The sequence below is a fragment of the Trachinotus anak genome, unplaced genomic scaffold (assembly GCF_046630095.1).
Source record: "Trachinotus anak isolate AG129_WGS33_773 ecotype Australia unplaced genomic scaffold, CSIRO_AGI_Tana_v1 ptg000019l, whole genome shotgun sequence".
In the NCBI taxonomy this organism is placed as follows: Eukaryota; Metazoa; Chordata; class Actinopteri; order Carangiformes; family Carangidae; genus Trachinotus; species Trachinotus anak.
Genome location: NW_027273870.1, coordinates 14,269,613 through 14,294,227, shown reverse-complemented (window position 1 = coordinate 14,294,227; position 24,615 = coordinate 14,269,613). Strand labels below are relative to the sequence as shown.

Here is a 24,615-nt window from a genome sequence, read left to right as displayed (position 1 = left end):
AGTAATAAGTTACTTTTTTACTTATTACACCTTTAAAAGTAATCATATTATTACTTCATATCAAAAATAATTTCTTACATTACTCGTTATATTATTATATTACTTTCATTTTAAAAAACATTAAACATTGCACATTTAGGGTGATACGGTAGCTTCCTGTTTCATTACTTTAGCCCCAACATATTAAACAAGGTCTCTCTTTTGACTACTTGGTCCCTAACAAACAGCTTCAAGTCTAGTAGAAAGTTTACAAACAAACACAATGTGTTTGTACCTACATTCCTTTGTTTTAGGCCTGATTGCAAAAGTTAAGGTTCTGATGCTTTGATCTAAGTATTCACTTTTAGTGTGTAAATAATCAGAAAACAATTAGTGGGAAAAATCACATCACATCAAGATGTTCCATAATGATCCAACAAATGTTAAGAAAGTCTTTGAAGGAGACAGTGATGAAACTCTATCTATCTATCTATCTATCTATCTATCTATCTATCTATCAGCACATTTTCTCTCCACTCGTATCCTGTTAAATCATTAGACAAACTCCAGAATGTCACTTTATTCATGCGTAGTTAGTTTGACACATTTCAGTTGCACAAACATGTACAGTATGAAGAGGTATAAAATGAGAGGTACTGTAGGAACCAGGGTCAGAGGTCACTGCTATAAAACCAGAGGTGGAACTGGAGAGACCAAAACACCTTGTATATGGAGTTTTCTCCATCAACACCCACAACCATCAACAACTACACTTGGGTAATATCATTGGTTATATTTACACACACGCACAGACACAAACATGCTTGTTTTACTATATTTCTGGGGATGCCACATAATGCATTTTTAAGCCCCTTACCCTCACTTAACCATCACAAATGAAGCTTAAACCCAGGTCTTAATCCCAAAACAGCCATTTAAAGTTTTGTATATTGTGTACAGTAAAGTGGATTCCACGAATATAGTAAAACAAGGCCACACACACACTTTGCACCATTATGTAAACCAGAGTGTGTCTTGTTAAGAATGGTCCAGGACACAAAGGTAAAAAACCACAGACCTCACTGTACATTCAGACCGGCAGAGAGCATCAGAGTGACAGGACCGATGAAATCACAGCCCATTTCAAAAATACAATGAAGGCTCCAACAGGTGGATCCTTTGTGGCTCAACCCATCCCAAGATTCATTGTGAGCCAGTGATGAAAGCAAGCACTGACAGAGAGCCTGAGGATTACACTGTTAAATCGTAGTATTGGGTTTCAGCTCTGTTCAACAGCTAATGGTACAACTGTTAAAACCAAGGGCCTTTAAACCTCAAGTTTCTGTGAAGAATAGTTACGTGTTGTCATGGTTTCTAGGTGAAAGGAGCAGCACTTTGCGATGCAACAGTAAGGATGGGAACAGCTGGTGATGCAAAGCAAAAAACCTCCATAGACCAGAAAGTCTCATTTCAGTCTGAAAGTCTACGAAGGTGTGGCTCTTTGTACACTGCGTCCTCTGAAGGATGCGACCTCTGAATTGGGACACAGCTTATGTGAGCCAGCATCTCTTGGCGGCATCAGAGTTGAAGTCTAGGCAACTTTATGGTAATGAGCTATGACGTGGTTCAGTGACAACCACAATGAAGAAATGCTCCACTCTCGAAAACACTAGAGAACAAAATCGTGTTAACTTTTGGTCCCAATCACAATGGAGGAAATGTTGATAACTGCTGTGGTTTCCCTCCTTTACGACTTGAATAAAAAATTATGCATGGGAACTGCAGGTGTTCCAGGTGAGCTGGTGAAGTGTAGCCTATCATGTATTTTTTTTTGAAAATGGGAGGGAACTGCATGTTCACCAGCGCCACAGCAGGTAAAACAGTGCTGCAGGACAACCTGATGTGAATCAGTAGGTAACTTTGACATCATTAATTTAAAAGATTTCATATGTTTCACTTTTATACTGCTTGTTTGTTTGCATTGTGGGACCTTTAAATTCAGTTTGTAGAAACAAACATTCTGCACAAACTGTTTATTTCATCTACTTCACAGCGCCCACAAACTTCAACAGTGACCAACTGAGGAAATTTTGGTGCTCTCGCCTCTTTTGGTTTGAACGTAATCGTTATCCTGCTGCTTATGTGAAAATCTACCAAGAAACAAAGATGAAGGAGGAGAGAGACCACAGTCACCTTCACACTGAGATGAAAAGGCACTCACTATGTTCAGGTCATGTGACTAGCTTAGTTAAGGATAGATTGTATGAGGTATGTTCGTAGCCACCTAATCAAAACCTCAGCTGCTGCCGACAGTAGGGTGGTCCTGAAGTGGTTTGTCCCAGACTAAGAAAGATATCAAATGCAGGACAAAACCTGAATGCCACCCAGCTCAGGTGAAGAACTACAGGTAGATGTGGTCTACATACCCTGTGGAGATGACAGCATCAAGGTTTAAAGTATTAACACATCTACCAAACAAAATTAGAGACTAAGACACTGTAAAGACAACAGGACTTTGGCAGAATCAGGAATCTGTGACGCTATTTACAGTTCAGTGAATGCCTGTTGTTGGTTTGAGGTTGGTGGTTTCTGACCTCCACCCCAGATCTCAAACAGGACACAAGAACACTCATCAGGCTAACGATGTGCATACGACTGCATCGTCCAGGTGAGCAAATCAGTTCACAAGTCATCAACACTGACACTGAAAAAAAAGACAGCACAGCTGGAAAAGCTGTTGGGATGGTGGCACTTGGTCTGTATAATTTTCCTGCACTACAAAGCTACATTTTCTCGACTGATACACGGCTGAGATGCACGTGTCCAAGGCTGTGGGTGGGTGAGGAGTGATGTGTGTTTTTGCTGTAGTCGTAAGAAGGCTGTTGTTCCCCTGATAGCATTCTGACGGTTAAGCTGTTAGCATGTCCAACAGCCGGACTTAGAACCAAACCGAAACCTGGTTCATTACGATGGAAGGATGATTTCACTATCAGAGGGTTGAGGTGTTTGTTGTGAGTTCAAGTCATACAAACTGTCTTGACTGTGTTGACCTATGAAGAGAATCAAAAAGTGAGGTAGCTGTTGTTGATGAATCGTTTAGTGTCACACAGCTCCTCTGCTGGAGCCTGGGGCCATACTCCCATCTTTAAGACCCCACCAAGCTCACCTGACTGGCACTTCTGAGGACCAAGGATGGACCCGAGTGAAGTCAGCAAGTCCTCAGGCCCAGATCCAGGACAGGGGGCAACAGAACTTTAGTGTTTTTTCAATGGTCTTTGTGTTGAGCTTCCATCTGGAGCTGTCTACAGTTGCATTATTAGGGACTTTAAGCAGCAATGGTTAAAGGGAGAGATACAGCATGACGTAGCCATCCCTTCAACTGTCGCTGCTTAAAGTCTTTAATTTTAATTCTAGTGAGACCAGGTCCTGTAGGTGTGTTCAGACTGAATGTGAAGCCAACTTTAGAGATGGGACCAGGACAAGGTTAGGGTTAGCTTAAAGTAGGCTCGGGCTGATATTTGATATAATCAAACATTGTGATATTTTTCAGCATGTCCAATATTTTTGATAATATAGAAAGAAAATAACATTAGGGTTGGGTATCGTTTGAATTTTATCAGTACTTTTTCTGATTATTGATTCCAGTTCTTATTGATTCACTATTTCAATTGCAAAATGGTTAAAGAGGTCAGATGTTTAAAAAAACTAAAATTCTTTTAAACATTAATCAAACATTCACAAAGTCAATAGTATTCATTTACCCTTTACTACAGTAAAACATCTGATCTACAGACATGTGCATTAAAAATATTAAATAATAGATTAAGATCAGAGTAGAGATTTTTCAGTGTCTGGTGACAAACACTTTTTTGTCTTTGCTCGTCCTGTATTTTACTCCTCAACACATAAACACTGGCCCAGTGGTGATTCACAGTTACAACAAATGTAAAAGGGATCAACCTCCTGAAGAAAATAAGAAACAATGGTGGCTGATCAGAGATGAGTCCACTCAGGTGAACTGAGCCTGGACCGATGCTCAGGAGCTGAGCTTCATGGGTCTCTGCAGCAGCATCACACACTGCTCAGTCTTTAAACTGACGCTGCTCAGATTCAATCTGTTGTGAAGTTAGCTATGCATGCTAGCTCATATAGTTAACTGTATTGTGTAAGTTTTTAAGTGTGAGCTGTGGAGGGAGCAGTGGCACTGCTCTGTGGACGCTAGTGGCTAGGAACTAGCTCATATATGAACAAACAGACTTTCTTTGAAGGATGCAGCCCCTGAATTAAGACAAAGCCGCTGTTGCATTGATTCCTGATGTGGCATGTAGACAGGTATAGATAGATAGATATGTATGTCATTGTAGATGTGTAGGAACCAATAAGCAGAACCAATTCTTGATGAAAAAAAAATTTTTTTTTTTCCTGTTCTTGGCATTTTGGAACTAGTTCTAATTTGGACCTGGGTTTTGATCGCCAACCCTAGATTATAATGTATATGGTGATATTTGGGCTGGAGGTATTAAGGCCTAATAAACAGTCACATGCATCACAAAGCTGTGTGACTGCACTTCACAGAGGTGAATACCTGCCGGAGGTGTTGCTAAGCAAAGAGCCTGTTACCCATCTGCTACCCATCTCCAACCTTCAGGTTGAGTCCACAGGGTGTTTATAGCTCGTACACACAGAGACACTCCCCTGTGCTTAGGCTGAACACACCTCAGGACTTGTCATCCATCAGTGAAATATCTCTCATCAGTCTTCAGTGGGTCTTTCCTGGTTCCTCTGAGTAAAAAGTATTTTCATGGATGCAGTGGTTTCCTAGCACATTACATGAAAAGTCAGGTCACTAATCAGAAATATATTAAAAAAATAAAAAATAAAAAGGAATGACAGAAAAAGACAAACAGGACTAGAATCAGTGAAAATGTAGATTAAAACGTTTGTGTGAATGACATCTCTGAAACTTTTGGAAAAGTGACATCAGCCCTGTTTTTGAGACTTACTCATCATTCCTCTGTTCCACATGCTAACACTTCTGGAAACAGTCCCTTGTTTCCTCGCCTCAGGAAATGTGATCTCAACAATAACTGACTCCTACATGCTGACTGATCCACACCACAGGTTTTGATCAGTAACTCATTACTTCCACTCAGACCAAGGCAAGGAGGCCCAGAATAGAATCTACTGTCCAAATGCTGCCCTTTGTTTCCACCAGCACCATTTTGCATCCCTGATTTGAATGCTCAGAGGGAGGGATGCAAAATGGTGACAGAGGGGGGCACAGAAACATCAGAGGGAGGAGGGAAGGGGCTGCTCCGGAGGTCAGCATTCCTACAGGAAGTTGGTGGAGTTGTTCCCTCCGTCAATCTTGAACTGGTAGGCACCATCGCTGGAGGTGAGAGTACTATCGGAGGAGGGGGGCACAGGAGCCACGGGAGAGGGTGCAGCTTCAGCCTGGGAAGGTAAAAAGCACTCTGAGTTTGTTTCCATGTTCTTGTCATCACATCTGAATATTCAGTTTTTTATTTTTTTATTTTTTCAAATATAAGTCATAGAAGTGATAGAGACAGAGAATGGCTATGAGCAGCCAATCAGGAGACAGGATTTTATGAATGAACCAAGCAGGAGACGATGACCAAACAGGTAAAAGCTGAGGAATGACCTGCAGGCTGCAACCACTAGACCAGGGGTCGGCAACCTTAAACACCCCAGGAGCCATTTGGACCCGTTTCCCACAGAAAAGAAAACACCGGGAGCCACAAAACCCTTTTGACATCTAAAATGAAGATAACACTGTATATATCGTTTTTTACCTTTATGCTATGTATAAAAAAAACTATAGTGTATTGCATTTATGAAATCAATGAACTGCTACAGAGAAAACGAAATTACCGGGGGTCGAAAAGCTCAATAAATCGCATGCCAGCAGGTGTCACACAACGGCGGTTGTGATGCATATTTTGAGCGACAAAAAATTAAACATGTTTTATTTTAATGTTACAAGATCACCATAATCTTCAAATTTAGAATTACATTTAAAAAACTAACGAACTAAAATAAAATAAATTTAAATTAAATACTCATTATTTATTTTCCAAAGCCACAGGGAGCCACAGCAGAGGGATGAAAGAGCCACATGCGGCTCCGGAGCCACGGGTTGCCGACCCCTGCACTAGACCCTTGTCAACTGACAGGCGTCTACAACTATAGACTGTATATAAAACTAGACGTAGGCTCCAGGTCTGAAAAGATGAAGCTAATGCTGAAGTGCCTTAAACCTGCATTCTATCTAATGACCATCAGGGGCGACTCCACTGGTTGTAAAAAGAAGTCTGATTGTATTGAAGTCTATGTGAAAGTGTCTTTCCTTCTCACTTGATTTATTACCTCAGTAAACATTTTCCTAATGAGTTTATGGTCTCAGTCTTTAGTTTCAAGTCTTCTTCAATACAACAAGATGTTAATTTTTTAAATTATGGACCCATTTAGGGAAAATGACCATAAAGCAGGGTATGCATTAGGGCGGGACTAACGTGTGATTGACAGACTGCATCACACACATTAAATATATGGACCTTTGTGGCTCTCCGCTGCGCTCACACACCTCCAGCTGCAGCAGAGACGGTGACACATGGCGAGCAGTGGAAGGCGCCACAAGATGGTGAATTTGATTGGCAGCGCTGTGTTGCACAGGGCTCCAGACAGTCAGCTGAACGTGAGAGGGGCAGAGCTGGTTTCGGGTTTCTCCAAACCTGAACCTGAACTTTCAGTGGTAAATTCAAATGTGTGCAAACTCTATGACATCACCAGCAGGTATGTCATCAGATGGCTAAAGCATTGAGTCATGCTATGCTTTATAAGCTGTAAACATGAACTGGAAGCAGACTGTTTTACAATCACAAATATTTAATATGTGCCATCAGACATTATACAATTTTAGGCTCATTTTTACATATAAACAAACCCATTCATTCTGTTTTACTAGTGTAACTTTGATTAACCTGTTAATTGCAACTGTAAGACAGTTATGAGTCATGAGAACCATTGCCTGCCCATGCAACTTTTTTTTTTAATATACAGTCTATGCTCTGTTATCGCTAATGTTGACGCCCGGTCGCTCAAGTGAGCAAGATGTACACAGAGCCCTCTGCTGGAATTTAGTATAATAGCAGAACAGACATAATACAACCTCAGCTTTTATTAATTTTTTGCACTCATTTTGTTTTTCTTTGCGGGTGAAATTGAGATTTCCGGCCCATGGGCCCTAAAATGCCCATGTGTGCCCTACATCCTGTGGCCTTGTAACCTGGAGCCTGCGGCAGAGATGGGGAGTGGTCTGCAGGTGTCTGCCAACATTTTCAACATGTGCAATTAGTGTCCAGAAAGAACAGTTTTCTGTTGATATGAAACTTGTTGTTTTAGGACACGTTTCCTACACAAGATGTTTGCTAATTCATTGATTCATAGATGACAACAGCACCACAAGAAAACTCTCCACTATCTACAAGCACTGAAACACCAGCTCTACAAGTTCATCATTCAAGCTCTGTATATGTATACTGCCATCAAATAGCAGCTTGGGACACATGACTCAGTAACTTCAGTATAATATTCAAACAACGTCCCTTCACTTTTCCCCCATCAATACAACCAGTAACACTGTAACAAGAATCAGCAAGCTGGGTAGCAACCTCTGAAGAACCACTGGAGCCTGGCTGCAACAGTGAGTCAATCCCCATAGACTCCCATGTTAAGGTAAGATGATAAGTTATACCTTTATTGATCTCATTGATATGATAAAACATGATAAAAAATACAGTGACAAAATAGAAATACTGTGTACATACCAATGTACAGTGCATTGTAGGCTATTCTGGACATGCGCAATATAGCAATAAATTGTCCCAATTGTATTGTTAAAATGTCAAACTTTACAGCAGAAATAAATATGTTTACAGTCTGGTCAGAAAAACTGTTTTGATCTCTGTAGCTAATTTCCTTCTTCATGACAACTGTACGGAGGGGGGATTTTTATGTAACTCGCCTGTTTACATTTTGTTAAGGACTTACAAAAGTTAACTTATATAAAATTGAGGGCGTGGCCTCTTTGAGTGACAGGTGGGTGAGTGTATGTTCGCACAAACCGACGTGAACTGAAGTCTCAGCTCCACACACACCCCACCTCTTTGACTGACTTTATTTGGATAAGCTGGCAGATGACGACGGTTGAGCAGCTCACTCTGAGCTTCAAAACTGCTCTTCAGAAACCTGTGGGTGACATCACACAGGCTATATGCATCTTTATTTACACTCTTGGGTGTCTGGCAGTGACCTCGCTCTTCACCCCGCCTCCCCTCCCTCCACTACAATGTGTGTGTCCAACATACCTGTGGTGCGGCTGTCAACAGGGGGTCGGCAGGTGAGGAAGCCATATTCTCCATCTTCATCTCCTCTTTAACAGGTTCACCTGCTGCTGGAGGAGGATTGCTGTACATGACCGGAGCTGGAGCGTAGCCCTACACACACACACACACACACACACACACACAGACACACACAGACACACACACACACACACAGTATATATTATACACATACAGTATATGGTACTGTGTCGTCACAACAGATACTGATCTATATTTATATGTTTTTCAGGACCCACAGGTTTGGACAGTGAAGTTCTGGAAGACCAAGCTGCAGGTCTGACGGGCAGCGAGGCAAACACAGGATCATTCTCAATGTGTGTCTGCTTCAGAGACCCCCTCCCCTCCCTGACTAATATCATATATCACAGTATTTGGGCTGGACTGTATGGAGATGGAGACTGTATGGTTTCTACCCACTAATGCTGACTCACACTTTTTTAAAACCCAATGTGTCATCTCACACAGACACACACACACTCTAAGGTCAGAACAGTAATTTCTTCTATGTGGGTCAGTTAGCTCTGGTTTCAAAGTCCCCCCTAAAGTCTTCTCCTGATATAAAACAGCCCAAAGGTCAAAGGTCAAACACTGAAATGACAAGCATTCCTCTGAGATATTCCTCTAGGTTCAAGGTCGTACCATTGGAGCTACAGGTCCGGGGGGGTACAGGCCTGGTGGTGGACCATTCCATTGTTGGGGCTGGGCTGGGGGGATCATGGCTGGACCTGCAGGAGGGTAGGCGGGGTTCTGGGGTGCATAGGCCGGGTTACAACTCTGCAGAGGGAGAGAGATGAACAGAAACACTAAGTCCTGGTCTGGTGAATCAGGTCTACCCATATTCCAGAGACCAGAGGCTTGTAGTGTGGTACTAACTGGGGAGGGCGGGGGGCCGTTCCACTGTCCCGGGCCAGGGGCTGGAGGGGGTGGACAAACTGTAGGACCCTGCACAGGAGCACAGATACAAACACAGATGTGTACACAAGAAAATATGGTTAGATACAGTGACACACACAGAGCTTCACTCTGTGGTCATGTGACAGATGTGTGTGATGCAACGCCTCTTGTACCATGCTCGGGTCGGGGCCGTGGTAGTACACCTGCAGACACAAACAACAAACATCAGGACTGCATTTAGTCAACAAGCGTCAACAAGTCAAAAGCAGATCCTTCAACAACATCCATGACTCTCACCGCGCCCGGCTGTCCAGGTGCACTGTAGGGAGGGGAGGGGCCAACCGGTCCACCGGGAGGACTGTGGACTGTGACTGGGGTGGTCTGGACAGCAGGACAGACAACAATGGAATTAATTGATTGATAATTACTTTCATTATTTATTTTCTTTTGATGAAATAATTGTTTAGTTTTTAAGATATAAAGCAGACAAAAACAGATTAAAGCAACAACAGAAAATCCTAAAATGTTCAGTTTACAGAGATAAAAACTGCCATTATAATCAATCAATCAATCAATCAATCAATCACTCTGAATAAAGAAAGAAATACAGAAATAAATGCATCAGTTATCAAATAAATGTACAGGTTAATTTGAAAATATAAATATGCACATGAATTGAAAAATAAATAAATAAATAAATAAATTTCCCAGTTTGTTCTGTTATATTTACATTTATTTCTGTTTTTATTCATTTCCCTGTTTATTTATTTCTTCTTTTTACTTCACCTGTATTTCTTCACCTGCATGTTAATGAGGGGGTGTGTTATTTCTTCATTTATTTACTATAATGGCAGCTTTAGTCCAAGTTCTTTACAGGAGACATGAAGTTAATGAGGTCAGTTAGTTAACTCGTGTAAAATTATCATTATGTAAATGAATATGTGCAGCTTCACTGTTCTGACCCCGTCCCTCCTTTATTTATTTATTCTTTTAAAGATATTTTTGGGCAGAGAGGGGGAATGACATGCAGGAAAGAGTCAGGCTGGTTGGGAGCCAAACCGGTGACTCGCCTGCTAAGAGCATCTGCGCTCATGTGGTAGGTGCCCTAACCACTCGGCTATCAGGTCACCCAGGCCTCGTCCCTCCCCATGAGGAAACACAGCAGGGAGTGATGACAATAAGGTTCCCCTGAGGGAGGGTAGACTCAGAGCCAAAGGGTGAAACTGGGTGGGGGTGTGGCTTATGAAATGCTAAATTAACATTTTCACTTCTTGTAAATCTATAATCAATTCATTTATCAACATGTAAATGTCCTTTATACTCTGACTGAAGGTGGAAGTCTGTCAGAAACACAGTGAAGATTTACTGCTGTGTGTCTCGTCTGTGTCGGTACCTGCAGCGTCGCGGCGGTGGAGGCTTTCTTCTTGAAAATCTTCTTCCGACAGCAGCAGCAGATCCCAGCGGGAATGCCCAGCAGTAAGAGCAGAGCCATCAGGGGGTTTCCTCCTGAGCTCTCATGATGGTCTGCAGGGGGACAAAGACGGAGGAGGGCACTGTCACTGTGACATTACAGTTACATCACATTATGACGCGAGTGGGATGAGATAAAAGTCAGCAGGAGGGGGCGGGACAGGAACTGTGACAACACCAGGTCAGTTTTTATATTTGCAGCTGTAATGTGAATGAAGAGCATTTTCTCTCTTCTGTTTGTTATCCTCTCCTCTCCTGATGGTGCTCAGTGCAGCCACCATTCATCACACAGGCTGTTCCTCTTACATCAGAACTACTCGTCATACCTGTCTGAGTAGCTGTGTGCAACAGAAAGTTATGGGACACGAGTCATTCTTCAGGACTGGGACGGGACAGTTTTTTTATGCCTCTATGCTGGCGACAGTCACAGCCCAAGGCATTACTCCGGGTGCACGCTGGATGCCTGGCATGCGTATCTAAAACTCCACTGTCTCCACATGCAGCTGCTAAAATGGTTAAAATACATATTTATAATTTTTTGTATGCGTCAGATTCAGCCTAGACATAGACGCTAAAGTGTTTCATGTCATGTTGCTGGTGTGATGTCACCATGACATCAACAAGTCTTTTTTCTGTCTGTTTTTGCAGCCAGTGTTTTCCTGGCCTTATGTTTTCAAATTATCCTTCCGCCTGTCTTGTTCTCGTGGTATCTCAGTAACACATTTTTGGAATTTGGCACAAACATTCAGACTCAAGGATGAACTAACTACAATTTGGTGGTCAAAGGTCAAAGGTTACTGTGAGCTGTGTAATTATGACACAATTTAGCTCAAATGTTTAACAGGACAAAATTAAGTGACGACACTTTATATCCAAAAGGTCAAAGGTCAACTTCACTGTGACATTGCAGCGTTCTGCAGAAACACTTTTCATTATTTAACACTGTGACTCAGGAAGTAGACTGTGACCATGTTTTCATGTAACAGGAGGTGACTCTAGTTTTATTCTGTCATGGGATGGGAGTGAATATCCACTCAGGTGTCACCCTCTAGTATTCAGGTGAGTGTGTGGAGACAAATCAAGGTGGAATTTTGTCCAACAATGCTGCTGCTGCTGAGATATCTGAACGACTACCGAACTCTCTGGAGGCCCTCCTGTTAGTGACAGGCCTGAGAGGCTGGAGTGAGAAACATGGGTAAAACGAGGGCGGAGCAAGAGGCTTTACTGTTAAAAATAGATTGAGTCAAAAACACCCCTTCTGAGTGCAATGCACATGTCAGCTGTCAATCAACACAGCTCCTGTCACTTTGGAAGGCTGCTGCTGCTGTCTGAGGACTGAAGAGGAGAGCGGGTCTCGATATATGTTTAATTATGATTCACTGCGTACAGACTCCGACTGTGACTCATTTGTCTGCATACGTGTGTGTTGTGGGCGTAGCTACCTCTCAGCATCTTCCTCACATGCTCCTGCTCCAGTATTCCGGCTCACCCTTCATCCCTCACCAGGTGGTTCAGTCTGCTTCAGTGGTGGCAGCTCTCTAGGCCTCCTAGTATTTACTTGAGATATCTCTTGTGTTTTCCCTTGTGCTCTTTGTTGACCTGATTCTCTCCTGTGCCTCAGCAGGTGTGTTTCCATTAACCTGCTTTATGAGCAATTTGATATTGTGACCTTAAAAACAAGTCATGGGAATGTGAATTGGAAAAAAAAAAAAAAACAATTCTAAAATGTTGCAAAAACATGTACACGCTCCCATCAGATGGTTTTTCAGACAAAGCCCCTGTCATATCAGGAGAGGAGAAAACCCAGCTTTAGAACATCAGGATTTTACATTTGGGAGCTTGATGCGGGTTTCTAAATCTTTTCCTGTTCACTGATATAGACATACTGGGACACCGAAAAGACCAGGGACTACTTTGTGGTCCAAGCTGAAGGGGGATCCACAAAAGGAAGAATAAATTAAGATATGTAAATGGGGACCCACCTGTCAGGTCCATCCTGGTTACAGACACCTTTCGGAGCCTGCGGTCTCTCAGGATGTAATGTCCCTCATCACTGTAGTTCACGTTCCTGATCTCAATTTTCATGGAGTGGGTCTCAACCCGGTCCCAGTAATCAGGAAGATCCTGGGACACCCGAGCACCCTGATGCACCTGAGGGAGACAAAGTGCTGTATGAGCTGGATCACTGAGCCCCGAGGCGTCCAGAAACTACATCCATCATCCAACAATCCATCATCCATCAATCACCCATCCATCCATTATCCATTCATCAGTCAGTCATCTATCTATCCATCATCCATCCATCATCCATCCATCATCCATCAGCCATCAGTCATCTATGCATCCATCATCCATCCATCTATCCATCATCCATCCATCCATCAATCATCCATCCATCCATCCCTCCCACCAGAGTAGCATTGGCAGCCTGCCCAGAGAAGGAGAGGGTAGCGTCCGCCAGGTCAATGCCCTCCAATGAGATGTAGAGACTCTCTCCTGCTACACACTTCACATAGTTACGTCTGGCTGGAACACAGAGGAGAAGAATGAAGAAAGTGAGAGAGACGTAAAGGGAACATTTTGAGCACAGAGGAAGCGTTTTGCAAACACATAAATATATTTTGTAGAGAGATTTTCACAAAGTCATTCTCTTTAAACAAACATAAAACTATCTATTCTGCTTTTATCCAGGTGAGATCACAGTAATAACCTCACTAATTTACTCATTTACCCTCAAAACTCTCAGGTTTGATTTAACATGTTAAACATGATTTTTTATCATTATTTTTTTCTGACTTTTTATGCCTTTAATCATAGTTACAGTGAGAGAGACAGGGAACATTTTTTTTACAACCAGTGGAGTCGCCCCCTGATGGTCATTAGATAGAATGCAGGTTTAAGGCACTTCAGCATTGGCTTCACATTTCAGACCCAGAGTGTACGTCCATTTTATTTACAGTCTATGGTCTGAACTCACAACATTTCTTCTAGACTGATAAGTAAACAGTTGTTAATGCTAATTTTGTCTATGTCAGCATAGCTCCTGTAAAGAACGAAACATTCTTAGCATGCAGGGTTAACATAACCTTTGGCTAACTCACGTGTGACAGCAACTTTGAAAGTGGAGATCTCTTTATTCCAGAAGTCTCTCTGGATGTAGGTCCCCTGGTCCCCATAAGTCACCTGTTAACACCACATACAGACAATGTGAGGACTGTGCAACATTTTCACTTCACTTATCAATTAATTGTATTTACAGATAATTAAAACAAGTGTGCTTGGTTACCTTGTCAATGTACCAGCGTTGGTCACTACCTGTGCCAGACACCCTGCCTTTGGTCAACCTGTAGAGGACAGATCAACGACCACATGGAAATACATCAGCCACAACACTGGAAATAACTCACAGGTTCCCTCCATGAGCACTGAGTGTTTCTGACCTGATCCTGCCTTTCTCCCAATACATAAAGGTTTTGCTGGGATCGTCTGCTGGGATGAACTCCAGCTTCAACGCACTCTTGGAGAGGAAGATCTTCAGCTGGCGACCATGGGCTAAACGCTCATGGTCATGGACAGTGTAGGACTCTGAGACAAACACAGGGGGAGGAAGACGATGAGGAAGAATTTCTGCACCAACATAATTCTGGAGAAGAAAATGCCTTTCAAGTGTGGTGGTGCACATATATTTTCTACAACTATGACAAAAAAATTGCAAAGTACAGTGTCTAATAGAAATGAAGAGTCTGTCTGCTGTTTGTTGAGAAAGAGTGTGAACCGTGAACAGTGACAGGCTGCACAGCTGAACAACTCGACGACTCAGGTGAAGATTTATCACACGTTCCACTCTGTTTCTGAATTCTCTTTAAAGCACTGCTATTTTACATATGTTGGTTATGGCTGCTTTAAGGTGGGCAACATTTAGATAAAGTTGGAGAAAATCTTTAAGGTAGTTCTACTCTACTCTGACTTCCTGATTGAGAAACCTAGGTCAGGCCTTGTGCCCCACCCACCACCTGCTTGCTCCAGGTCCCCAGGTCAAAGAGCAGAGAGTATCAAGATGGTTAGAGGAGGAAACATCAGAGAGACTCAGCCACATGTTGCTGACACAGTGTTAGTCAGCAACATGTGTGCTGACTAACACTGTGTGCATGCTGTGAAGCAACAACGTACCAGAGACATGTTACCTTAGCACTGGTTCACCTGAATGCAGTGGTTACCATGGGTGTAGGTTTGGGGACGTGTCCATACCAATATTTTAGGAGGACAGAATTGCACTATGTTTGGAGTGAAGAAAATTTAGATGTGCCCTCCCACAGGCTCCCTCTCGACCAATTCAAGACAACCAATTCAAGCATGCCAGCGTTTGATTGGCTGAAAGGGCAGGGACTTTCTGAAGGCTGACATCATGTGCAAATATCGCACTTACTGCCAGACAACAGCGCAGACAACGGTCAGTTATCAGTGTCAGTCCAGACCTCAAGCATGGGTGAAAATGTAGTAATTCAGATGACTCTTACATTGTCCAGGCCAACATGTTTTTTACTTTGTAGATATCATCCCACCAAAAAAAACAGTTTAATGGTGGTGAAGAAAGTGATTTAGCTACCTAATGTAACCAACCCGACATTATTAGGTTGTTAATACAGCAACACTGGACTAGCAGCTCCAGTGCTGTAGCTGGTGAAGGTGGAGCTGTTTTAAATGTGAAATCAAAAGGTCAACTGAAACAATGGTGGGACAATACAATACAATAATACATTTTTCTGTTAACTATGGAAGAAATATAGCATTTTTGCTACAATCTCACAGGTTTACATTATGTATTTTGTACTAATGTTCATTAACATGCAATTGTCCCTGTCAAAGAAACAAAGAAACAAATTAGTAATTTCTTTTAGTCTTTGATCTGCAACTGTGTAACTTAGTTTTTATTTTATCTAAATGAACCATTTAGGTGACAATTAAAAAGCCCTCTTTATTTTGAAGGGGTGGCGGGGCTCTTGGCAATTACTTATGTTAATATTACTAATGTTAACATTACTTATGCTCGCCAGGTGTGTGCAGGTGGCACATTTCTACTTCCATCACTGACTCTCAGATTTTTGTTATGTTCATTTTTTTTTGTGCCTCAGGTGTGTCAGGTGTGTTCCACCTGACACCAGAGACCCAACACTGAAAGTGCATGAAGTGACATTTATTACAATTTAATGCTGCTGAATCTCTGATGGCTTTTCATGATACAAATAATGATGAATATTTATGGTTTGTTATAAACCATGTAATGTTTGGGGATATAAGTTCTCACAACATGTGTAGGGCTTTCCAGACCCCACCACCTGATGTGTGTTTGAGTGGTCACATAGGACAATGCAGCAAATGTGATGAAGATGTTTCTTCCCTGCTCTTTGTTGTCTCGTCACGTGTGAAACCCTTAATCAATGTCCCAAGAATGCTCAAAGACAAGATAGACTCTGCTGTGTAATGCAATGTCCCCAAGTTCTGTTCAGTTACTGTGTCTGGGAGAAATGAGCTGATACTCACCCACACCCAGGGCAGCAGCCAGCAGGATTACAACACGCCACATCATCTGCAGACAAGACACAGGAGAGTTGATTAGAGGTTAAGTCCACAGTGCTGTCACCGTAGACTGGGGAAAAAGATTGGAGTTTCAGACTGCAGCGTTTCTGAAAGTCTCTGTTTTAGGGACTGAAGACTATTGAGTAGAGTCAACGGAGGAGAAAACATAGAAGAAGAGACAAGTTTAAAACTACTACTACGCTTCAAAAACTATTAGACAGTTAGAAATTTATTGTGCAGCTTCCTGTTACCCAGTGTCACTCAGTGAGCAGTAAAAGTAAAAGTAGTGAAGTATGCTGAATTAACTATTAACAGCTGATTTTTGCTCTGTACTAGTGGATGTACTGACAACTGTCAGTGAATTACTTTGATACTAAAGAAATCTAATTCTCAGGGAAGTTCTGAAGCACCCAAATTCCTGTCCCATACCTCTACATTGTCTCAATATGAGACAGTTCCTTATAATAACGACAGGATCTCGTTATTATGATTAATTATGGAATTTTTATTTTCACATAGTTTTGAGATACATAAGTGGCATTCCCAAAACAAGGCCTCTAAACTATTTTCCTTCCTGCGCTACATCAAGAGTCAGCTCAGCGGTAGTTTATGCAGGGAACCTAGTAACCAGCTGTTTGGACCTTCATTTACCATCACTCAGAACACACACGAACACACACACACACACACACACAAACACGCACACACACACGCGCAACCCTGGTTACCATTGTCTGCAAGCCAACCATCCCCCATCACTGTGGTCAGACACTTTATGGCCTCCCCTCAGGATTCTTCCTGCTTACACAGACACAGTGTGTGCATGTATGTGTGTGTGTGCGTGTGTGTGTGTGTGGCACCACAGCCTAGTCAGCAGCTACAAGGTGGTGCCAGCGACAGGAATCAGCAAATCCCCCACAAAGACAAGAGTAGGGCCTGTTCAGACCTGGTATTAACATCTGTCCTGAGTGATCCGATCACAAGTGGACAGCTCCAAGTACAAGTGTGAATGCACCCTGGACGCATTTGAGATCTGATCTCTCAGACGACATTCAGAGGCGGTCTGGGCCAAATGTGGCCGCATTCTTTTAGCAGTGTGAACACAAATGCGTCCTGGCCACATTGAAGGACCGCCTACTTCCTCTGCCACAGGCTAATTAGTCCCAACACAGTTACATAATGACCCGAAAATATTTTACTATTTCACTGTAGAGCTGTGTGCAGGGCAATGATTCGCTCAACCCCTCATACTGCTCACTCTCTCACTTACACATACACAGAAGCACATTGACAAGAGATCTTTCCGTCTGATTGGCTAAAAATAACACCACATATGAAGCAGGGAAGTGGGATCTGATCACAAGTGCTCACTGGAGATGCATGTGGAGACGCATTTCAAAGCCAGGTGTTAACAGACGAACTTACTCCTCGTACCTTCTCTGAACAGGGCCTAAATCCAAACCTGGTATCTGTACGTGTCAAACTGAGGACCTAGTTGAAAACTGTTGTGGATGCACTGTAAAAACCCCCAATTACATTATTTTTAAAGAGCAGCAACCAATGGGAAAAGCCCAACACTCGGTCAACCAAGGGTGTACTGTTGCACCGTGGCCGGTCCAGCTAAAAACAAGAAGTCACACATATCTTTACAATTTCCTGCTGGTTTCCACACAACAACCAGTTACCAGTGACCTGCTACGGCCTGAGGCCGCAACGCTGACGTCTACTCCACTGGTTTAGTTCCACTATTCTAAACACATTTGGCCTATTATCATTATTAAAGTATTGCACTTTCTCAACACGCCAAGAGTCAAGACTAAACCAATTCACTTTGGTGTGCAGATTCATGTTGTATTATTTTTAACGATTTCACACAACCCAGACAAATTACTTGGATGTGAAACTATAGGCCTGTATTCACAATATCATGAATGAAATGTGCTTTATTTGGAAGCAATTCGTGGTGTGATAGACTTTAGCCTAACTAATTACATTAGTTGTACGCTATTAGATGGATCCCGGCTCCAGTAGGGAGACCTGAGGACCAGAGGTGAACATAACCTTTTTTTTTTTTTTTGCGAGCGCTTGTGCTGCTCTCTCACGAGAGTATCTGCCACTGCTCCACATAGACCAACACAGTCTTATTCCATGGGCAATATTCCCTCTGCCCTGCAGGCAACAACTCTTCAACTGAGAGTCATCAGTTATGACCTGTGCAGCAAACTCGTCCTGCTCAACCACAAATCAGTCGTCACTCCTCCTCTGAGAGAGCACCCTGAGGAGGAAGGCAACAAGACTAGTAGACAGCTGCGTATGCAGTGGTCAGAGGAGTTTCTGAAACCCCTCTTCGGTCCAGGTGCTAACACACAAGTCTTTAGTGAGGTAGTGCGTTATGGTCATGATGACATCACAGTGTTCGTTACCTCACGGTGCCTTCATCAGCCATTTGGTTTTGTTCTAGTCTTTCTATCAGCAAGTTGTTGAACTCCAGGTCATCTAAGTCAGCAGTTTTCAAAGTGTGAGGTGCAACCCCTGGCAGGCGCCAGAGAACTTCAGGGGAGGTGCTGCGTGAGAGTAAAAAACTAGAAAAAGTAACTGGTTAGCTAAACTCAGCTATGGAAAAATGGATGGATGTTTAGTACCTTCAGCGTGAGAGGAGACAGAGTCTGGAGAGAGCAGAAAACAGAGGAAGTACAAGCTATGTTTATTCCTTTCTACAGCACATCCTCACATCAACCACCTGTACATATCAAAGACGCAGGGCTCTGTCTTACACATGTGTCTTTGTTAGCTTCAGACTGACACAGTCGTCATTTTCTCGCTCAGTGCCCACGTCGTTTAAACAGCAAATACACTTCTCCAAGGTGAGGCTCACAGTCCCACACTTTGAAAACCCTGGTCTACCCTGGTACTCTGACATGTGACTGTCACTTCCCCTTCCAAAACAGCAGCCGATCCTGCCGATCCACCTGTGCTCTGACAGGTCACTGATGAACTGTTGTGTTCAAACATTCAAACGTGACACTGAGGTGATAAGAGATAACCTGTGAGGCCTCAGCAGACACCGTCTGCTCAGCTGCTCTTTGATTCATTTAGTTACTGAATCAGCTGGAAACCAGTCTAAATAAATGGTTTCATTCAAGCAGGAGAGATGATGATTGTGACCTATAGTCAGTGTTGTCTTTCTTTCATACTACCCATGTGATCTTTGGCTTTCAGGACCAACGCTAAAACAGCTGGAGACACTAAACCATTAAAGATGTAAGCAGCGCTGAGCAGGTCCTTGCCCTGTTGCCCACCTCGGGGCTGCTGGGAGGAGGCTACCTGATGCAGTCAACATGCATCAGGTGTAAACCTTTCATGTAAATCAATGATGACTGTCACTCAAGGGTTACTTCCTGTTGTCAGTAGGTGGCGCTCTGACGACGACTTCATTATAGCATGCAGGTGTCTTCAGCGTGGGACTGTCATCAAGCATGTGAAGGAGCCAAATGGACATATTTGAGTTATAACAATTTCCTGTGTCATGGTAAGCAGCGAAATTCACCATGTTGCCACAGCAAACACTGTTCAACAAAAACTCAAATTCAGCATTTATAGCAGTGAAAACATCTCATTATTTGACTGACCTAATATGATGTTGTCAATTCTGTGAGGGGAGTTTGTTAAAGAATGACACCTGTAAATGGCTAAAACAGCAACAAAATTGCAGATTAAATTCAAAATGGCTAACTTCCTGTTGGGTTTAGGGTATGGGTGCAAGAGGTTTTTTTTGTAAGTCTTCGTATATTACAGGCGGGAAAAAAAAGAAACAGCAATTCCAATAGGGTCCTTGCACTGGTCAGTGCTTGGGCCCTAAATATTCTAACTCAGCATAGACACCAATACTGAGAACCATGGTATCAGCCCTGACCTCACTGCTCCTGCAACCTGACATGAAATGATTTTCATCACAATGCAGCTTTAAAAGAACTTCACCTGAATAAGATTGAGTCTTCAATTAAAAATTTAAACCAGGAAGTAAACAAGACACATTTTAAAAGTGTTTGATAACTAAGACTGCAGGAGTCATTTCTTCAGACTGAATTCAGCCGCCCACGCCATCATCCTGTGATAGGGCAGCAGAGCGCTCGCAAACCAGTTTTCTATTGTTCATTTGCACGTCAAGTCCCTCTGTTTTGTGCAGGCATGTCTGCTTGCTGCTGAGAAGCTCTCACACACAGAGGTTGTGGAAGGAAGAGAAGTGGGAGGGGGGTGGGGCATAGGTTCACCTCTGGACCTCAGGTCTCCCTGCTGGAGCAGGGATCCATCTAATAGCGCACAACTAATTTAATTAGTAGACTAAAGTCTATCACACCACAAATTGCTTCCAAATAAAGCACATTTCATTCCTGATACTGTGAATACAGGCCTAAAGTTTCACATCCATGTTATTTTTCTGGGTTGCGTGAAATTGTTTAAAAATAATACAGAATGAATCTTCACACCAAGGTGAATTGATTTAGTCTTGACTCTTGGTTGATGGTGTGTTGACAAAGTGCAATATTGTAATAATTAGAATCACTTGAGTGTGTTATTCTATTTGTGTGATGAAAGATTTGTGCAATTCAGAAATTTCGTTCTCTATTTTGGGGAGGGCGGGGGGGGTTTGCCCAGGGCATCACACAAGCAAGAACTGCCACTGCAGAGAAACAAACTACCAACTGCTCACATAGAAACCACAATACTCTTGACTTTTATTTAGTGTCAGGGGAACAAGCAGGATTCTCAGTGGGTTAATGAGTCGTCTGACTCGAGGAGGAGGAGGACGCCCCCTCTCCCATCAGTCCACTCAGTCTGCACCTGTCTGCCTCTCAGCTGCTCCCTGTCTATTCTGGGGCAGAGCTGCATCTTAATTTAGCAGAGCTGTACCAACAACATTTCTCCAGCTATGCTGCTCTGTACCTGACAGATTACAGCTCCAACAATTCCTCAATGACAGAAAATTCATTTGACAAAATTTAACAACAAATAATTGTTTTTGTCATTTTTTAAGGCGGAAATTCAAAATATTTCAAGCTTCTTAAGGTGAGAACTTGCTGCTTTTGTTTGTGAATATATTTGCGCTGTTGGTCTGAAGATGTCGCTTTGGTCTGTGAGAAATTTGATCAGATATTCTTCATATAGTATAAAGGTAAATATCCATGTGTTTTCTAATTATAAAGCAGGTTTAGATTCTGTATTAATACTGTGAAAGTATCAAAGTGCTCAGTCCACAGAGAAATGCACACAGCCTGTATTCAGAAACTGAGCCTTAAAACCAGCCGTCAGGACTTCTGGAACTTTGTGATGTCACAACAAAGCAGTCACCGCCCTCAGCCATGCCCCGAGCCCCGCCCACCTGGACCCACCTTCCAACCTTCAATTCAGTTATCTTTACTTCACCTGGTTCTGTGTCCAGTGCAGCATTTCTGCTCTGCTGTTCACTCTGTGTGTGTGTGTGTGTGTGTGTGCGCGTGTGTGCGAGATTTGTTACATTTGGATACAATAATAACAACAAATGGTCATGGATAATAGTAACCAAATAAACTGCAACTTTCACATGGTCATCAAACGCCACTCTCATATTGTGTCTGTGTCATATTCCTCTGTTTTGTTGACCCATTCATTCTCCCCAACCTCCACCTGACGCTCTATATACATCACTCCACTTTTCCCTCTGCTCCTGTCATAATTACTACAGCCACTAGATGTCGCCTGGCAACAAAACCTAACTATGGGTCATAATAACATGATGCACAGACGACCTGTGGGCTCGCTGTTTACAGGAGGACAGTCTTGTAAGAACGTATTATCAAACTGGTTAGAATTTGGGACTTCATCGTTCCTCTGGGCGGTAAATGAAATTTTAAAATTACTCTCCCCTGAACTTCAACTTGGCGGGAAATGATGTGCAGTTGCGCGCAGTGTGTCCCTGCAGGTCCCGACAGTCACTAATGATATTTCCGACAGCGCGTGAAAGCCTCAGAGGCCCGAGCCCTGAGACAAAAAGCGGTGGGAGTGTCCCTTCCCCTTGTGAGACCTGATGGAATGTCACATTAACATGAAAACAACAAAAAGGTTGAGGCCTATTAATGTGAGAACAAAAGTATATGTGTTTTTTTCTTTTTTTTAATTCGTCACATCCCTCAATTTCCCGGCGCCTTTACTGAACACACGCTCACTGAGACGAGACCTCGGGAGGGCGGCTCCGCCTCGCACGGTCCCCGTCTCTGCTCCTCGCTTCTCGCTCCCGGATGGACGTTCAGGAACAACATGTCCCCGTTTCTTGCAAAGCCATTTCACACCCTCACCCCCTCTGCAGGATGCGTGTCTTACCTTGTGTGTTGCGTCTTCTCCGTCTGTCGATGCGCTCGGCTCCAGGTCAGGCAGTCAGTGACGGTCTGCTGCATCCACACCTCTTAAACCAGAATGTAGTGGTGGTGGTGGTGGTGGGGGGGGGCGGCGGTGGAGGGTGGAGCAGCGGCCGAGGAGCACCGCCTTCAGGCCCCGTCGGAAAACAGGAGAAGCAATTTTCAGAGAGGAGTGATTTCTACTGGAGGGGTGAGGGAAGACGGTGGAGGCTCATTTGTGTGTGGTGGAGGCAGAAAATTTAAATAGTTTGTTATAGTGTAGCGCGGTTAAGTCGTAATGACGGATGATATTTCTCCAAACAAAACTACAGAGTAAATCGTCTGTTTTTGCAGGTCTGAACAGTGCAGAGGTTTAGAAGAGGTTTGAGTGCTCACAGGCCTCTGCAGTATTTAACACCAAAAGGAAATATGAGCAAGAAACCCCCCCCCCCCCCAAAGATTTCAGGACCCAAAAGGGGACAAACACAAACAACGGGAAAAGATTCAGGATCAACAACAGGAGGAAACCCCAGAGGAACTGAACAGATGAACTGATATAGTGTAGTTTGTTCATGGAGGAGCAGCTCTGAGTCTTCCTCTCACTGGACATGGGATTAAAGCATGTTGACACCTCTGTATAATGTGAAACAAAAATACAAAATTATATCACTAGATCTCAGTACTGAGGCTGCCACCCTTCCTGTATAAAACGGGGTCATCCTGTATTTGAAGATAGAAAGCTGCAATGTGTCCCACATCCTCTGCTGTGAATAACGTAATGTCAAGTAAAATGCTCTAAAGTGGACTGGAGAAGTTTATCAATGAGCATTAGACTGAAGCTTTGTGTTGTGTGAGAAAATACATACGTGGTTACTTTTATACATAGAAATAAATACACTGTTTGGATTACTGATGGCTTATGTAACTGCAGTGGTCTGACCTGAGGCCTTTTGCTGCATGTCATCTGTTTCCTCTCTGATACTAATTGTAAGTCAGTAGTACACATTTTACACAAGCATTTTGAAATCTCCAAAAATGTTCAGCATAACGTGGCAACAGATGGTCTCATTTAGCTAAATAAACAAAATTGCAAAAAAAAAAAAAAAGAAAAAAGAATTGGGCAGTGTGTATTGCTAACATGTGAAAGTTTCAGAGCAACAGACACAGATCGTTCCTGTAACTAATCTGAGCTGAGAAAAAAAGAAAGCTAAATACAGCCAGTACAGTTACTACACTGATAGAAAAGGCCCACGGTCCTCTTTTACACATGACCCTGGACCCCTCCAAAACAAATTTAATCAACAGGATAACAGAAAGTCATAAAAAGATAATCGTATAAACACTACATCCTGTATGGTTTCAAAAAATTGTGTCATGTCATAGTAGTGAAGCATCTGGATGATGAAATGTCTGACATCCTTACTCCATCAACAAACAGGTTTGAACAGTACACCTGTAGAAGTAATATGTTTTCCTCCCTCCCTCATCTCCAACCCCTGCATACCAGATTTTTCATGATCACAAAATACACAAGTACTTCCTGTGACTCATTCACCACTGGCAGGGCATAAAACAACGCCCTACACTGTGCCTACTCAGTGCCCTAACACTGACCTGTTGCAGGTCAGAAAGATTCCCCGGCCCCGCTGCAGAGAGGAGATGTAGAGCTGCCCTGTTGAAACCAGTTTGTTCGCCAGAAGCTAACAAGCCAATGGTCTCCTCTGTTCAGAGCTGTGACTCTGCTGCATCCAGCACCTTCTCGAGTGCATGTGGGGTAACTGGATAGAAGATGTGCAACATGTTCTGATGTGTCATCAACTGTGAAATTTAACTGGTAACTGATAAGATCATGTCACGTACCATTTTCTCAGGAAAATTCCTGGTGTGTAGCACAGACG

General features: G+C 42.9%; 1 protein-coding gene across 1 annotated transcript; it reads right to left on the bottom strand.

The window, feature by feature from the left end:
- Window positions 1-544: 544 nt before the first annotated feature.
- On the bottom strand, window positions 545-23,082 carry LOC139636997 (uncharacterized). The gene is made up of 14 exons (XM_071505456.1): window positions 22,704-23,082; window positions 16,311-16,356; window positions 14,210-14,354; window positions 14,056-14,113; window positions 13,871-13,952; window positions 13,180-13,295; window positions 12,752-12,920; window positions 10,693-10,823; window positions 9,597-9,680; window positions 9,473-9,502; window positions 9,279-9,347; window positions 9,045-9,179; window positions 8,367-8,495; window positions 545-5,433 (listed from the first exon to the last, which is right to left on the bottom strand). The coding sequence occupies exons 2-14, from the start codon at window positions 16,354-16,356 to the stop codon at window positions 5,311-5,313; spliced, it is 1,317 nt and encodes a 438-aa protein (XP_071361557.1). The 5' UTR covers window positions 22,704-23,082; the 3' UTR covers window positions 545-5,310.
- Between the last annotated feature and the right edge of the window lie 1,533 nt (window positions 23,083-24,615).

Bases quoted from the DNA above. Each gene is read 5' to 3' on its own strand.
- LOC139636997 (XM_071505456.1), bottom strand. From the start codon at position 16,356: ATGATGTGGCGTGTTGTAATCCTGCTGGCTGCTGCCCTGGGTGTGG. The intron at 14,355-16,310 runs GTGAGTATCAGC...TGTTTGTCTCAG, and splicing joins GGCTGCTGCCCTGGGTGTGG to AGTCCTACACTGTCCATGAC. The intron at 9,503-9,596 runs GTGAGAGTCATG...TTGTGTCTGCAG, and splicing joins CACCTGGACAGCCGGGCGCG to GTGTACTACCACGGCCCCGA.